The following is a 15,964-nucleotide window of genomic DNA, read 5'->3' on the forward strand; positions in this document are numbered from 1 at the left end:
CTATTACAATTCTAATGTTTAAATGAGAAAACTCAGTAATCTTCATCTGAGAATCACAAATCACTCTGCAAATCTAATTGGCTAAAACACAAGGGCATAAAGAAGAATTATTATCTTCATTTTTTTGGCTGAAAGGTTTGGTTCAAAGATTTAATCTAAGACCAACAAATGAAGCAGTTATGAAACAGACATTAATCTCTTCCTTTTAACCCCTGAGATCCTACTGAGATGCTTCATATACTTACAAAGTCTGTTTACTCTTTTTAAAAATTTGATTCATGCTATTATATAAAAAAATAAATCTACTTATATTCATTTAGAAGCCAGTATAGAGTGAGCAGTCATGTGCCAGCAAGATAGGAAATGCAAGTGTTTGTGAATCAGGGGAAATACAAACTAGTTTTCAAAAATAGTCATCGGGACTGATAGGGTGAGTTGCCGAAGTGAAGAGAGGTTGCCTTTTCACCCTTGACAATGCTGACAAATACTGTGTGCCCTGGATGAAGGGCGTTTCCAGAAGAAAACATTTATATTCAAAGTTCCCCAAGCTACGAGTGGGAAATGCATTGCAGATTGCCCTTTCCAAGCTGGAGAAGGTATTTCTTTGCCACTGGCTCAGTTATGTAATTTGCCCCAGGTCATATGTAAGTGAAATGAAGAAGTACAGCCCAAGAAGCCTGTTCTATCTTCAGCATCCACCATCATTCTGCAAAGTCACCCATCTATTCTAGAATTCAACAGCTTCTCATTTCTCACGTTTGGCAGACTCCCTGCAGATTTTAACCCTATGCAACATCTACTCCTGTGGTTTCTGTGACATTTTCTCTTAGTCCCATCCCTCAAATGGCTGGTCCTCAGTTTTTATGATTACCCCCCTTTTTTTTTCCTCTCTGCTTGTCCCTTAAGTATAGGAATTACACTGTTTCATTTTGGATTTTTTAACTCCTCTCTTTTGTGAGCCCAGCCTACATGAGCTCATCCATTCTCCAGGACTAATATCATCATTCGTATGTTAGGAATTTTTCAAAGCCCTGTTTCAGATTATGAGGAAAGGAGAACAAATCTCAAGTATTATGGGAACATAGCAAAATTAATAACACTGTACTGGTCCTTGCTGACATGAAGAATGTTATTTCTAGATGACTTGATGTTTCATCCTTAAAGAAAATAAATGGAGCTAAGGTAACATGTTTAATGAGTGGATGTCAAGAACAAATAAAAAATTGGAAAAAAAGACCTTTTCTCTGCTTAAGATCAAACAGTCTTAGGGGCAATGGACAAATTAAGAATTAGCATTGATGATGACATAGGAAGAGTTAAGTATAAAATCACTGAACCAAGGAGGGACTGTTGCAGCTTGCATCCTACCGACTCATGATGTTTTGAAACTTAGCGTCTCTAACTTTCCTTAAAACTAGGAACATCTGCAGAGATCTACAACAGGGAAGTTGTGGACCTAGGGTGGTCACCAACACTGCATTCATGTCAACTAAATTCACTCATCCTAAGGGATGATGCCTGAACTAAGAGAGAACCACACTCTGGGATGAATGGCGAGAGCATTGCTCATTATTGAGCAGTACGGTTGGGTTAGAAATGATAGGGGCAAGCCACCCCCTTCCTCTTATTTACTCCCTCTGGCTTGGAACCATCTGGAATCTGGGGTGGTACTCATATACCCATCTTTGGTCATGATTCTACTTCTAAGATCCAGATATGAATTGACAAATTTCTGAAATTTCCTAATGAATACTCCACTGATACCACGTCTTCTCCACCTGCCTACTTCATTTTGGTTAATGGCATTATCATCCACTTGGTTACCCAAGTTATAAACCTCAAGTTTATTTCTCCTTCTCTATTAACCAATTCACATCCTGTGGTCTCCAAGTTCTGTCCCTTTTATGTTGAGGGTCTTAAGCATCTTTCTTCCTCTAGATCTTTGCTGCTGCTCTCCTAGCTCAGGCTCTTAGTCACCTCTCCCTGGTTTTCCCAGCTCTAGCCCCTTCTTTCCAGTCCAATCTCCACTCTGCTGCCAAAATTACTCTTCTAAAACTCAGATCTGATCACATCATTTCTTCTCCTCCCCTGTAATGACTGTTCTAGCTTACACAATAGAATCCCCAAGCTTGTGAATATGATAGAAGACCCAATATCTATCTCCAAGCTTTTTTTTTCTTGGCCTCATTTCCTCTGACCTACCTTATGCTCCAGGTACACCAAACAGTTTCATGTTCTCAGAATGTGTCCTCCACTTATGCCTTTATGCATTGCTTTAGAAATCCCCTTCTATTCCCTGCCCCTGCTGGACTCCTTTTTCCCCATAGGTTTTGTGTAAACTTGAGTTTCTACCACTTATCACTGTTTATCCTGGGCTGTGGTGTGTTGTATATGATCTGCCTCCCTCACTTGACTCTCAATGCCTTGAGGCCATTGGACCAGATGAGGATATAGCATTAAGTGTTTGTGGCATTTATTCATTTCCTATTTAAAAAGGTATACACATTTTGAGACTACTCTAGCCAAAAGTGCAGAAAAAACAGAAGAATGTTAGAACTGTTTTTTTTTTTTTTTTTTTTTGGCCTGAGAATCTACTGCGGGGCTGGCCTGACTGACAGCAGGACACAAAAGTGAGAGTGAAAAATTGTCCCTGTCCATGTGCAGATTTATAAAGGAAATGGTCTCCAGGACTTTGTTTCTGTCTGATTAAGGACACAAAAAGGGGATAGAGAGACGGATAGAGGAGGTTGATGAGGGGATTTCTTTGGACAGAGATGCCATGCTGTCTGTCACACTTCTGGAGGAGGTCTGGGGATCTGTTGCCTTGTAACCCTAAGTTTAATAAAAAGAGGATTTAAATGCTTGGAGAGCACTGAAATGTGTTCTCTGATGTTGGGAGACACAGATGTTGGGAGACACTAGATTTCTACAGGCTGGAGAAATCCAGCAGCCAGAGAAGGGCTGATGGCTCTGGTTCTGGTACCCTTCAGCGCTTTTTTTTTTTTTTTTTTTAACCCTGGGCAACATCTACCCTATGTGATCCCACCTCGCGGCCTGTGAGATCCTAGTTCCCCAACCAGGGATTGAACCTGGGCCCTGGGCAGTGAAAGCATGGAGTCCTAACCACTGGACCACCAGGGAATTCCCTAGAAGCGCTTCTGAGTTGGGATTTGTCTCGACTCCCAGAGTAAGGAGGGTTGGTAATACAAGAGGGCCAGGCGAGGGCCGGGCGGGAGAGGGAGCTGGAGAAAGTTGTCTTAGGTCCTGTCCAGTAGGGCTGCCTGGATGGGAGAGAAGCCTCAGCAGAAAGAGGCTGGAGGTACACCCCTGGAAGCCCACAGAGAAAGAAAAAAATCCGCTAAACCACCTGCCTGTCATGGGATGCCCAGTCTCCAATCAAGTAAGACGTCTCCTATTCCCATATTTTTCCTTATTCCCCCAGCTTTATCCCTAGAGGGAGCAAAAGCAGCTTTGTCAGGAAGAAGAGAAAGTTGAGTCCACAGAGAGGAAAGCAGGCTTGATGCCTGAGGCAAATCTGTGCTATAAATCTTATAACATCAGCTTCGGAGTTTTGACTATTCCATGGGCTGTGTATTTTAATTTCTGAATTCAGACTTTTTAATAATTGAGATTCTTTTTATAGCCAGAAGAATGTTATTATCTAAGAGTGACTAAAACGTCACGAGTCTGTCCAAGTCTTCAGCTTGAGTCAGGGGAAGATTTCTTTCACTGCATAATGTTTAAAGGAACAGCAAGAGACAAAACTAAATTTGTGTTTTGATCACAACTTACATGCGTCATGCTTGTTCAACACATTGGTTACATAGGAAAAGACAAAATATTAATACTTGAGTGTCCACATAATGAGTGCTTTCTGATTTTTCTACAGTTGAAGCAAAAAAAATGGCTGAGGAGTTCCTCTTGGTATCTATTTGTGTCTTAGTTTTCTGATGTTAATGAAAATCTTTTGTTTACTCATGTTAAAAGTTAGACTATCAGAAGTGTGTATTCCACATCTAAAGCTTGATCAGGCATTCTTACATTTTATGCTATGAATTGTAGGTACCTGTTTTATAAGGAAAATCTAAGTGACATGCCATGCTTGTAATGAAAGCAAGAAATTTAATTCAGTTATTGGTGTCATAATAGAGAAAGAAAAACAGCCTTTAAGAAAGCTGCATGGCGCTGGAAGCAAGAGTAACGTTAAAATACAGTCATCCCTCAGTATCTGCTGGGGACTGGTTCCAGGACCGGCCTTGCTGCAGATACCAAAATCTGGGGATGCTTAAATCCTCTATGTAAAATGGTCTGGTACAGTCGGCCCTCTGCATCCGCAGGTTCTGCATCTGCGGGTTCTGTGGTTGGTTGAATCCAGGGATGCAGGACACATGGAAACGGCGAGTCAACAGTGTTTAGCAACTGGCACATCATCATAAATATATACAATAGAAAAATGCTTTTATTCTCTAAACAGTATGAATTACGAAATTGCTTGTCAAGTGATGTGTGTTTTGGCACAAATAGTTCATCCAATTTTCCGAATAATTTCCAAATATATTGGTGATTTTCAGAAATGTCTGGTTGAACTTTGCTTGACATAGGAGTCACTCGCTAAATGATGCCTTTGTATGAGCCATGACTTGACATAGAGAAGGGCAGAAAATTGTCCCAATAGTTCCCATTTAATTGTCATTGAAAGGCTTGCATTTAATTTTTTAAAAAAAAGAAAATTTCTCTTTACATACATGATATTGTTTAGGATCCACAATCCTGTCATTGTTTGCTGAATTAACAGCAAAATATGAACATTTTTCTTGCCCTCATAATGCTGAGATTTTTACATAATATCTATTTGGTATCTTTATCATTGTCAGGAAAATTGTTTATTAGAATATTTAATTGGATCAAACCTAATCCATTAGACCAGATGAGACATCTCGGGCTGCTTAGGTTCAAATTCCAGCTTTGCCCATTAACTTTTAAACAATCTCTCTATTTTTCTCATCTGTTAAATGAGGACGCTAATAATTACAGTACTCATAGGAGTTAACATATGTTTATAAGGATGCCTATAAGAGGCAATCACTAAATAAGTATAAAATTAATGTTAAGGCCCACTCCATTTGGGCTTTTGGTGGGTTTTAGATGGAGATGAATTTCAACAGGGACCATAAAAGGCTTTCCCTTAGGCACTGTTAACCCTGCATGGTCCCATGGGGCCTACATGTTGCTCACAACCTCCTGTTGTTGGCCTCAGGAGCCCCCATTACCTCCTCAGTGCCTGTTGCCGGTCCCTATACTCTGGTGAGAGTTAAAAGTCTTGTGGTGACTGCAGTTCTTACAGGCAACTGTAGGAGAGGAGTCTGGAGAAAAATGAAGACTGGTACCAGCTGGCCATAGGCAAAGTACGGTTATATGAGCACCAGGTACTCGTCTACCAGGAAGCCCAAAAGTGCTGTCTCCCCTGTAGGGTTCCAGTCTTCTTCTGACTTGGAGAACAATGCATGCATAGCAGTAGTTGAGAAAAAGCTGTGGCAGGCTGGCTGGCAGCCAGCAGGTTGCTAGAAGCCAGCATAGACAATCTGGACTTCCTTGAACTGGCGTGCACAAGCCAGTCCTCCAGAGGCCCTGAGAGGATCATAGCAACTGGTGATGCCTGGAAGGCAGGACTTTTGGGGGCACTGCAACAGGATCTTGGAAGCTCTCTGCTGTACCAAGCATTAATCTCATAGAGGCTAGGAATTGGAGGTGTCTATGACACCTGTGGGAATAGGCCTGGGTGGCAAAGGGCAGGCACTGATAAGGAGGAAGCTTGGAAAGCAAGTCCTTTAATATTATAACAACTTATTCAACTGGATAAGGTGTATGTTGACTGAAGATCAGCCCTGGGTTTAAGAACATGTCACTCGCTTGGCTAGGTTAGAACATCTTTCCGCTGTGCCTTTCTTCTACTTCTAAAAGTAATAGGCAAGTATCCCATAAGTTCAGGCCTACTAAGTAAGATGATAGCTTTTGCCATTTCTCACTTGACAAGGACATTTTTATTTATCATAGCGTGGAAAACAAGGAAATATACTCCACTGCATTCTTCTTTTTTTCTCTGCTTTATGGTAAAGGTGGGAGCAGAATCTTAAATGTGTTTATTACGAACATGAAATTACCAGATTATTTGATGGTAAATAATTACCAATTAGTAATAAATGATGGTAAATAATTACCAATTAGTAATAAACATACTAGTTAAAAGGGTGGTTTTTTTTCTTTTTTCTTGAGACAGGGCAAAATCTATTAAATATTGATTTCTCAGGCTCCCAGTCTCCCTGAGGATTCTGATCTGACCTACCCCACCTGACCTTTTCCTTCTCCCACTCTAGGATTGGGGCTTATGCTTTTGGGTTTTTGTTTCACAGAATGAGGAAGAAATTGGGAGGGAGAGAGGGAGGGAGAAACAAGTGAGTTTAGGCCAGAGGTTACAAACTCTAAATCCCACAGTGATAAGTGAAAGGGAATAATGTGGGCTGGGAGGAATAATAGGCACAGATGGGTGCTGTGGCCGAGTGGAGGCCACACGATTTTATCTCATCATTCATGGACCAGCTCCAGTTAATTATCATGAATGCCGGCCTACTGTTGCCAAATCTTTTAACTTTTCAAAGATCCAAATCTGGGATTTTGTGTGTATGTGTGTGTGTGTGAATCTTCTTGAGTTTGAAAACACGATGTGAACCAAACAAAGCACAGCTGGAGGCCACAGGTCTATTACCTCAACTAGGCCTGGGGGTAGGAGATTTTAATGGAATTGAGGGCAAAGTGGGAACAGCTGTGGTGTGTTTGTGATGGAAAAGGCATGAGAGGAAAAAAGGCGGCTTTAAGGGTGTGTCTGTGGTGTTTCTTTAAGGTACTTAAGAAAACCTAGCGAAGGACAGTATTTTGAAACAATTTTAGGTTGCTGGAAAGAGTACTTTTGACAGAGACAACATTCTAGCCTTGAATTATTTGGGTCATAGTTCTACAAGTAAGTGCCACATCACAAAAGAGGAACATTTCCCCCCCCCAAGCTGCATAGAGGGTTATCCTGCCCTCCTACATTATATCTGAGTTAATTTGTCTCTTCTTTGCCTTGTTAATTAATTTAAAAAAGCTTTCATTGTGTCACATAGCTAATTATTAGAGAAATGCAAATCAAAACCTCAATGAGGTATCACCTCACACCTGTCAGAATGGCCATCACTAAAAAGTCTACTGGGGCGCTTCCCTGGTGGCACAGTGGTTGAGAGTCCCCTGCCGATTCAGGGGATGCGGGTTCGGGCCCTGGTCCAGGAGTATCCCACATGCCGCGGAGCGGCTGGGCCCGTGAGCCATGGCCGCTGAGCCTGCGCGTCCGGAGCCTGTGCTCCGCAATGGGAGAGGCCACAACAGTGAGAGGCCCGCGTACCGCAAAAAAAAAAAAAAAAGTCTACAAACAGCAAACGTTGGAGAGGACGTGGAGAAAAGGGAACGCTTGTACACTGTCGGTGGGAATGTAAATTGGTGTAGCCACTCTGAAAGACAGTATGGAGTTTCCTTAAAAAACTAAAAATAGAACCACCATATGACCCAGCAATCCCACTCCTGGGTATATATCTGAAAAAATTGATAACACTAATTCAAAAAGATACATGCACCCCAAATGTTCATAGCAGCACTATTTATAATAGCCAAGACATGGAAGAAATCCCAGTGCCTATCAACAAATGACTGGATTAAGAAGTTGTGGTATATATACAGTGGAATATTACTCAGCCATAAAAAAGAATAAGATACTGCCATTTGCAGCAACGTGATTGGACCTAGAGTTCTATGCTTAGTGGAATAAGTTGGACAAAGACAAATACTGTATCATATCGCTTATATGTGGAATCTAAAATATGATACAAATGAATGTACTTACAAGACAGCAAAAGACTCACAGACATAGAAAACAAACTTATGGTTACCAAAGGGGAGAAGGAGGTGGGGAGGGACAAATGAGAATTACAGTATTAACAGATATGAACTACTATACCTAAAATAGATAAGCAACAAGGATTTACTGTACGGCACAGGGACTTATACCCAATATTTTATAATAACCCATAATCTGCAAAAATACTTAATCATTATACTGTACACCTGAAACACAATATTGTAAATCTACTTCAATTAGCAAAAAAAAAAACTTTTATCGTGATTCCTGCTACCAGACAGATGTGTTAATCCCTTGTGGTTTAAAGACTTCCTTTAGGAAGTATAACACAGATGTTAATCTTAAAAAATTATTAAAGAAAAACTCTCATGATTTTGGCTATATTGCTCCAAATCTGTATTATTATCAAAGGAAGAGTAAATAGAACATGACGACACTATTGGTAGAAGAAGTAGGTTTCAGTCAAGTGAGAATATGAGTCTGGAAAACCTTCAGTACAAAAGTAATTCTTCCACCAGTCACACGTTTCTACCGCTTGAAAACTAACCTCTTCGACATCGGAGTCGGTGACATTGTCTAAACAGTCTTAGGGGTGATTTTTACCTGTTAGTGGTCGCTGCCACGGAGCTCTTTCTCCTTGAACACGTTAGCGGCGACTGGATGAGCTCACGCTTCTCAAGCTTTAACGTGCCCAGGAAATCAGCTAGGGGAATGCTGTAAATTGGCCTGGGTGGAGCCTGAGGATTTGCATTTTGAACAAGCTCCCAGGTGAAGCTGCGCACAATCTAAGCAGCAAGGAGCTAAAGGATGAATAACGATAGAGAGTAGGGCTTGTGGACGTCGAGGATGTCTGTTTTCACGGCCTGCACGGCACTGATTTCTCTCTCTTCTGGCAGTAGCAGCCTGACTTGACTTTCGAGGAAATAGTTTCTCTCCATGGTTAGTTTATGGAGTTCAGACGAGGCCACTTCTCCCTTTACTCTCCACCTACCCCAACCACCCGCAATAGAGTTAGGTCTGTGACCCACCCTCGCCAATCAGCATAAGTGAGCAGGTGACCCATGTAATGCAATGATTTTCAGAGCCTGGATTTTGGCTAGTGCTGTCGGGAAAGAGGCTTCCTTTGGGAGGCTGCGAAAGCTGGAGCTCCCAGTAATCATAGGGAGAGAGGTGCCTGCCTGAGGATGAAGACAACATAGAGGAAGCAGAACGAAAATTTGGAAAAAGAAAAATTCCTGATGACATCTTTTGAGAGCCTAGATCCAGAGTTGAAAAAAGAAAGAGTCTTTTTTATTTTATAATTTTTAAAAAACATATTTCTTTTATTTATTTATTTTTGGCTGCATTGGGTCTTCATTGCTGCACGCAGGCCCCCCTCCAGCTGCCGCGAGCGGTGGCCTCTCCCGCCGCAGAGCACAGGCTCCAGGTGCGCGGGCTTCAGCAGTCGTAGCACACCAGCTCAGTGCTCGTGCCTCGTGGGCTCCAGAGCGCAGGCTCAGTAGTCGTGGCGCAGGGGCCCAGTTGCTCCGCGGCACGTGGGATCTTCCCGGACCAGGGCTCAAACCTGTGGCCCCTGCATTGGCAGGCGGGCTCCCGACCACTGCGCCACCAGGGAATCCCCGAGAAAGAGTCTAAATGACATTTTTTGAGTGCCTGGATACATCCTTGCCTGAGGCAGATACTCCTGCCTAGTTGGATACTTGAGCCAATAAATTTGCTTTTATGCTTAGGCCAATTCGAGTTTCTGTCACTTGCAACAGATAGCATCCTGCTAATACAGTAGTGATAGGGCCTGACACATAGTAGGCATTCAGCAGATAACTGTAGCCTTCTCTTCATAATTTTTCTTTGGTTGGATTGAGCAATTTATATTAGATTAGATTAGATCATATTATATATTATGTTTTTTTTCCAGAGAAGAAGAAACAATCTGAAACTATCAGTTAGGTGACAAGCAACTTTATTTTGCAAAACAATCACTATACAGCAACAAATACATTTGCAAATTTTGCTTGAAAAACATGAACTAACTACAACCAGCCATTGAAGAAATGCCTTTCTATGGTAACAGGCTCTAGAATTATCAGAAGAAAGAAACCCCCCACAGATTTGTAGCGGCATGTTGGAACCTTGGAATCCCAGCATACAGAGTATACTTTTTGTTGATTTTTTTTTCTTTTTGCTAAAGTTGAAGTAGATCTTTCATGATTGACATTTTAGGAGTCTAAAAATAAGCTTTTTCCTGCTAGGGACTTGGCCTCAACCTACATACCCAGGCTAAAAATCCTAGGTGTTAAAAAACAAACATCAATGCTAATTTTAGCACATCAGTCTTTGAAGGAATGTCTAGAATTTGCCTTTCCAAGCCATGGATCTATCTTTTCTGGCCACTTAGACCATGAATAGTTTATTTTCCTCCTTTCTGTGGCATGAAAAATAGGAGAAAATACTATACTTGCAGCTATGTCAGAATCAACCACATTGAGATTATTTCTTTAATAATATTGACATATTTTGGCTGATGATCCCATTTCCTGCTCTATAACTATATGAGTGTGTGGAGAAGGTCAGCTACCATCAAGTACATTTTTCCATTTAACCAAGTTCTCTCTTCAGCCTTCTTCAGCTATACCTAGTTAGTGTTACACAGGTGTCTTGCTTGTGGGTGGGATTTTAGCCCATCACCCTGCTGGAACTCAGCAGGAGAATCCAGAGAGAGTTGGTTCCTAAATGAACATGGCCTTTGAGACTCATCATGAACTCGGATCTCTCCTGCATCATTGTAAAGTACCCAATTATTGGTTGCAGGTGACCCAGAGAGAGTGAGTGGGCCTTTTAACTCTTCACAGCTCTGGATTACTTATGTTTCCTTAAACAGGTTCTCAAAGGCTAAAGCCAGAGAGAAACTGGCATTAATAGATCTAGAATTGGAACTATGAAGCCTTAATTTCTAGATCAGCGTATGGATGTCCCCACAAGAGTGGTGTTCAAAAAGCTTAATTTGTGTCGTTAATCTTAAGTGTAAAGGCAAGATGGGTTCCACCCCTTATCCCCATAAGAAGACATGTAGCCTGTGTTTCTTTCTTCTACTTGTACAAATTATCAGGTTCATTTTGTTAACTTTTTATAAAGAATTTGTATTTCCATACAAAGCAAGGGCATTTATTCATTATAATTTTGCTGTGATTTGAAGTAAACATTTGTTTTAATGCCAAATCTTATAACTTGGTACTTTATATAATCTTTATTTTAGACATGTATTTGTAAGAAACAATTTTGATATGTAGGTCATGTTTACTTATTCTTAATGCTTATAAAAAATTTAAACCAGGTTGAAAAAAAATACTTGTTTCAGAGGTTAAAACTGTTCTAACCAGCTGTTAACTTCAGCTTTAATCACTATCTAACACTACCAAACACATAAGAAAATACTGTTAAGTCTCCACACTCCTATTCTTTCTTCTCCTGTATTCTGGTGCATTTCAAGGGAAGCTGCTGAATAAAATGCCCAGATGGGACAAATCAAACCTCACAGCAATAATTAGGCAGAAAACAGACACATGCACAGTCCTAATCAGTCATTTCTAAATCGTTGTCCTATAAAATAACTGATCTATAAATAGTTTCAGAAACGTTTGCCTACGTAAAACCTCTTAGTTGAGAATGAATGGTGCACTTTTGCTCCTAGAGTTCCTTTTATGGAAGTCGCATTGGTTGTAATTTCCAATGGGTCACAAAATGGCACCCGCCTCTCTGTCTTTGCATCCCTTGGCTTCTTTCTTAGATGCTACTATACTAGCTTGTTGCCTCAGTCCATATTCATCATTTTTTCCTTTATATTCGAGAATTGATTTGGCTCAAAGGAATCAAACGCCTACTGGACCATTTGCCTTTAACTGTTCAGATCCAGCCTACCATCCCTGAGCAAGAAAAAGAACAGATAAAAATACTAGAAAGCATCCATCTAGCCTGGTAACCCACTGCCTTATTCAGGCTATTGACTATTTCATTGCTTATTCATAAATCTAAGATGAATGATTTGTAAAGTGAATTAATTGATTTGTGATTTCTAGACCGTATCTAAAGTCAGAATGGTATTATCTACTGATAAATAATAGTGTTCCTTTACAGAGTACAATGTTGGAGTTATGAAAAAACTGATTTAGATATCTGCATCTCCAATATTTTATAGCTATAGCTTCTCAAAATCCTGTATTTTTCCCTTCTGATCAAGGGATCTTTGGGTATGGAGGTCAAACATTTTCTATCAGATAATTTAATAAACAGGTACTATTTGGAAGAATGGGATAACATGCCCCCAAATCCCACTGTTAGTTTCAACTTTAGCAAATGGAAAAAAAAAAGAAAAAGAAATCTTAAGAAGTCTGTTTCATGAATGATTACAGGAATAAAACCCAAACTATCCTGTGATTCAAAATAAGATAAATCCATAATCTTACACCAACAATCTGTAAACCCTTTTATGTATAATTGAACCCACCCCCACAAACTCCATGTTGGTGAAAGCAAAGAAAAACAAATTTTTTCTAGCATCACGGGAGAGACTTGTATCTGGCACTAAAACAGGGTTACAGCTTTGAGTTGTTACAGAAAGCAACTTCATGCTAAAACTTTTTGTCTTTTTAAACTTTTTTTTAATAGGGAAAGAACCCTGCTAACACCTACTTTCACATACCTAAAACTGCAACACCGAAGGGTGCAGGAGACACAGATGCTGTGAATAAGGAAGTATAATATTCAAGTATATGAGGAAGTATCACAAATGGCCACAGAGAAATATATATATATTTATATCTATAATACTGTATCAAACAGATGGAAAAGGGGTGTGAAACTGGTACTGTGTACACAAATCTAGCTGATCAACCAACGTTCTAATCAGACACGAGTCCACCCTAATGAAAGTGCTTCATTCCTAAGAGATGCACTTTATACCACTTCCTCAACCACAGCTCAAATGCGTCGTAACTATTTCTTAATTAGTTAAATAATTTATTGGGTTGACTTATACTCTGATATAATTATCCAGGTCCCAAATGTTAATAACTTAACTGAATCTTTCTTCCCATTTATACAAAATAACGCTTTAAAAAAAACTTATTTCTTACATGCTCTTCCCTTCCTGCAATCAGACTCCTTGATTTAATTTAACCTGTAATAAGTTACAATGGGCAGCTTTTTATCTTTTCACCCAGCAACAAAATAGTGAAATGAGCAGCTTGGATTTTAACAAGGCCTTTCAGGATGTAGTGGATAGCCTTCAGGCACATGAAAGGTAGAAATGCAATTTTTAAAATAATATTACTCCATGCAAAACAGAGCAGAGCAAAAATAATTGTCCAATTGTACTCATGTAAAGCCAGTATCTTCCTTTTACAAATGGAAATCAAGTCAATTTCTGCATATACTATTCTTTTTTTAATATAAAATTGTAACGGTTACTACAGTTTGGGAATGAGATTATTTATTTTATGGTTTGTAAAGAATGAATATAACACCTGCTCAGAGCCCACTCCTGCCAAGAGCTCATGCCTAAATAGTATTACTTCAATGCTAAACGAGAAATATTCACAAGCCCTGCTTAGCGAGTGCGGCAGTGACATCCTCGGCCAGGGTGGCAAGCTGGGGGGATTCGAGCAGGTTGATGCTTCCAGAAGAGGAGACGTTGCTGAGTCGTCGGGGGGATGCCACGCTGGATCTGCCTGGGGACTGTGTAATGATCTCAGCCCCGTGGTCCACACGGGCCTTAGCATGCTCTCTGAAGTTCAACTTTTGGCTGTCAATCTGTTTAAGACAAGCATCAGTCCTCGTTAACTCAAGCATCTTAACTGTCGCTTAGCTCTTTCTCTATATCCCAGAGCTGACGTTCATGTCACTTCTATTCAGCTCTACCATCCCTACTTCTAGATATCCAGGCCTTCAATTTGGGACCCATTTTGATGAAGAGTATTTCAGAAGGATTTTTTAAAAAGGCAAGATCGGCTCAGGATCTTGTTTCTTACCTTGACATTACCACCTCCAGGTACGTGGTGAGCATTGTCAAGTGAACCAACTTTAGCTTGGGCCTTTTCTTTGAAATCCAGTTTCACACTCTCAATTTTCACACGCCCACCACCTACGTAGGAGAGGAGAAAGGCTTTTAAATGCCTTGCTAAAATTAAATCTTATATTTGTGGTGACTAGTTCCCCAAAATGATTATAGTAGGTAGACCATGGCAAACGACAAACTTAATGAACTCTACTATCCCTCCGACCATGGATGTGAAAGGAATCTTTTAGATTTCTAGACTATACCATTTTCCCCACACCATCTACGGTAGTGACATCCTTTTTGTACCATTACGTGGATTGCTCTACATGTTAATTCCTTTCTCCTCTACTCATGTCTAACCTAAAATATCAGAGGGTTTTTTCTTGTCTGTGTGATAAAAACTCTAAAAATAACACAATGAAAGTATCATATGTATCCTTTCTCAAACTTGGCACATTTAGTCTCTTATTTCTAAGGGAGCAAATTAAATTGCAATGAAGCTCTTCTTTATTTTTCTTAATGGTAATAGGTCACTTGTTCAAAGAACTATTAGGCTAGCAATGGAGTGCAGGTGGGTAATATTACCATTTGTCAATTTTCAGCATTGATAGCTTGACTGATGAAACTGGAGTCAGGGGCTAAGTTGCTTAAGAGCTTCCATTTTAATTAGCAGATGGAGTGATAGGAAGAGACTCTTAGGAGATCCCATTCTTTTCCAGATGCCATAGGACCAATGTGACTCTGACTTTGATCTGATAATACTGAGACGGAGTTTTGACCATGCCATGTCCTTAAATGCTAATTAGTCTGAAACTCGAGGATCTGCTGATAGATGAGAGTGCCATGAGCCACCCTTCTGTGGCACTCCCCATTTCTGCACACCTTTCTCAGGCTTATGAATGTAAGGAGTTCTACACTGAGTTGTCCTTTAGCCTGTTCTTGAGCCTGTCTGCTGATGTCTTTGACCTGGAAGGAAGCTGGATTAGATACCTTTACCTGTCTCCACCTAAGAGATTAGCTTTGACTTGCATTATTAACTTGGTTTTGGCTCTATGCATTTTTTTGCAAGGCCAGTGGTAAGCCATGTGACCCTCTACTATCATTGCATCTCTCTTGGGATTTTGATTTGGGAAGAATACCTGAGGGACTCTATGGAAACATGGAAGAGATTTTTCAATTTTGGACTCTTGCTGCTTATTTATCTCTGTAGACGAGAGAAAGGTCTGTTAAAACTTTACAGGTCTCCTAGGCCTGTGGTGTTTTTCTCATGTGATACCTGGACATTTATATTAACACCCAATTACCTGGCCAGGGGCCCCTTGAAATTGTATGGTGTTACTGGATTAAATTTTGAAGATTCATTCATTCTCCTCCTGAAGGCTTAGGATGTACATGATGTTATTTAACTCATGCTTACAGAAGACATGTAGTTGTCCTTCCCTCAAAAGATGCATAACTGCAGGAGTGTTATCCTTCCAACATTTTACTTGGCCCCATGGGTCTCACTTGTTGGTTGTTACAGGATTAGTGTGATTCATAAAACATAATTATATGGGTTAGAGTCTAGAAGATGTTGAACTTTCAGCTACATGAGATCAACTTTCTTAGGATCTTACTTTTCTATTTTTTGGTGGCCTCTGCTAGAAATTGTCTTTTCAAGTTTTCTTTTATGGTTATATGTTGTGTCTATGTAACCTTGTTAAAATTTTTTTGAACTGTATTTTGAGAGAGAGAGAAAAAAAAATAACAATGTAACATTGACCCAAAATATATTCAGAAAAGGAAGACTGAGAAGTCTATTTCTGTTGAAGCCCTACTAGGTATTCTAGGTATTTTTACGTAACTCTTAGAGAAGCCCATTTGAATTCAGACATCTCTGCCTTTGGTTCTGAAGAATTCTGGCCCCATCAGGAGCAGTAACTGCAGAAGACTATAATCCCCATCAAGCTTCATATGTCCCGAAGTGA

General features: G+C 40.2%; 1 protein-coding gene across 7 annotated transcripts in view; it reads right to left on the reverse strand.

Moving 5' to 3' along the window:
• Positions 1-9,888: 9,888 nt before the first annotated feature.
• Positions 9,889-15,964, reverse strand: part of MAP2 (microtubule associated protein 2) — a 210,050-nt gene continuing 203,974 nt past the window's right edge. For all 7 annotated transcript variants that reach the window (XM_029225970.1, XM_029225969.1, XM_029225966.1 and 4 more), the window contains 2 exons: positions 13,969-14,081; positions 9,889-13,750 (listed from right to left, as the gene is read on the reverse strand). In XM_029225970.1, coding sequence (XP_029081803.1) covers positions 13,535-13,750; positions 13,969-14,081 — 329 coding nt within the window. In that variant the 3' untranslated portion in view covers positions 9,889-13,534. The remainder of the gene's footprint in view (positions 13,751-13,968; positions 14,082-15,964) is intronic.

This window comes from Monodon monoceros, unplaced genomic scaffold, assembly GCF_005190385.1.
Source record: "Monodon monoceros isolate NGI ecotype Baffin Bay Population unplaced genomic scaffold, NGI_Narwhal_1 Super_Scaffold_16, whole genome shotgun sequence".
NCBI classification, from domain to species: domain Eukaryota; kingdom Metazoa; phylum Chordata; class Mammalia; order Artiodactyla; family Monodontidae; genus Monodon; species Monodon monoceros.